A 1,681-nucleotide genomic window follows, 5' to 3' on the forward strand; every position below is an offset into this window, starting at 1 on the left:
TTTATTTTTTATTATCTGTGTTTTTTGTTCTGTCACTGTCATTCTGTTACACTGTGGAAGCTTCTGTCACGAAAACAAATTCCTCGTATGTGTAAACCTGGCAATAAAGCTCATTCTGATTCTGATTTTCCCACTGCATATCTTCATTAATGGTGCACTCACCTGTGTAAGAGCGAGCTGTGTGATTGGAGCCAGAGACAAGTGCGAGTGGAGCAGCGGCACACAGTCTGTGATACATACAGCTGCCCCTGCTGGACTGGAGGACAACAGCAGGCCGTTCACACTGCAACGAGGAAACTGACTTGCATGTAGGTACATTTTGGCATAAGCCAGACAGGACAACTCCACCTCACCCATCTGAAAACAACCCATGGGGGGAAGAAAAGAGGTCATAATTGTATTAGGTCATAACTATTACTTGCAAGCAGGTGTGGTTATTCAGGTCATTTAAGGAATGAGTATTTTTTGTGCATGTAAATATACACTTAAAAATGCTGGGTTAAAAACAACCTAACTTCGGTTATTTGGCAACCCAGCACTGGGTAAATATTGGACAGAACACATGCTGGGTTATTTTGACCCAGCTAGTTGGGTTAAATGTATTACCCAACATGCTGGGTTGTTTTATTTAAGTCAACTATTGTTTAAAACCTATTATACTGCTGGCTTAAAATGGGCTGGAAATTAAAAATCACACTCAGAATTACTAGAGGCAACAGCAGTAATCAAAAGATAAAAAAGAACACCCATGGACAAAATATAAGACAAATTGAATTTATTTGGGTGAATACAGCATAGTTTATAATATTACATACATTTAAACTCATATAACAAGCATTTTAGAAATAAAAAAGTAACATTTAAAATTAGCATTTTAATTTAAGTGTATTCAACCGTTCTCTGTAATCACTTTTCACTGAAATAGCGCTAATTCTCGTGCCGGTGTGTCGTCAATCTGAGCCGGCGATGGACTGCTGTTCACTGGGGGAACTGCGAACCTCAGACTGCCGCCTCACGTTTCACTCGTAGCTGAAAGACGCCGTTACTGACTCCATAACCTGCCCATAAACAAACAGTAGGCTACTGAGATTATAAAACATATTTAAACATCAAATTAAATTAAATTAAGTATTATAACGAATAAAATCAGTTATTGTAATGAAAGGCAAAAGGCGTTTCTATAATGAGAAATGACCGCTGCTGACCGACATCTCGTCCTTATGTTGCGTTGCGTAAAATAATATAATTTACAGCACAGTCAATACTTTATAAATTAAATTAAATGTATACAAACCTTTGTTTCACTGAAGAAGTGCACCAAATCAAAGGCTCTCTCCTGCAGTAGTGTTGGGTCGTTCTTGAACGATTCGTTCATTTTGTTCAGTCGCGTATGCGCAACATCCTATAGGTTCTGTACTGGAATTAGTCAAGTAGTTCACCTGTTTCGAGTCTTCGGGTTTTTCCGATTGCAATAAGACAAAAAACGGCCGGTTGCCGATCGCGTAAGTTCCAGGGGCAGCTCCTTAGTTGGCCATCCTACACACACGTGACTGACCGCTCGCTCGCACCAAAGAGGAGGAGGAGGGTCGTGTTACTCTCTACACTGCACTCAACCTGAGGGATTCTTTCACTTTCAGTCTTTGAGGAGACATGAAAAACAGCGCATACCACAGGAACGGTA

At 40.2% G+C, this 1,681-nt stretch overlaps 1 protein-coding gene across 2 annotated transcripts in view; it reads right to left on the reverse strand.

Annotated features, from left to right (window-relative positions):
- LOC107653261 (ER membrane protein complex subunit 9-like) overlaps positions 1–1,681 on the reverse strand; it is a 13,104-nt gene that overhangs the window by 9,555 nt on the left and 1,868 nt on the right. For both annotated transcript variants that reach the window (XM_016439932.1, XM_016439933.1), the window contains exon 2: positions 163–357. In XM_016439932.1, the coding sequence (XP_016295418.1) occupies positions 163–357 (195 nt within the window). The remainder of the gene's footprint in view (positions 1–162; positions 358–1,681) is intronic.

This window comes from Sinocyclocheilus anshuiensis, unplaced genomic scaffold (genome assembly GCF_001515605.1).
Source record: "Sinocyclocheilus anshuiensis isolate Anshui unplaced genomic scaffold, SAMN03320099.WGS_v1.1 scaffold151, whole genome shotgun sequence".
NCBI lineage: Eukaryota > Metazoa > Chordata > Actinopteri > Cypriniformes > Cyprinidae > Sinocyclocheilus > Sinocyclocheilus anshuiensis.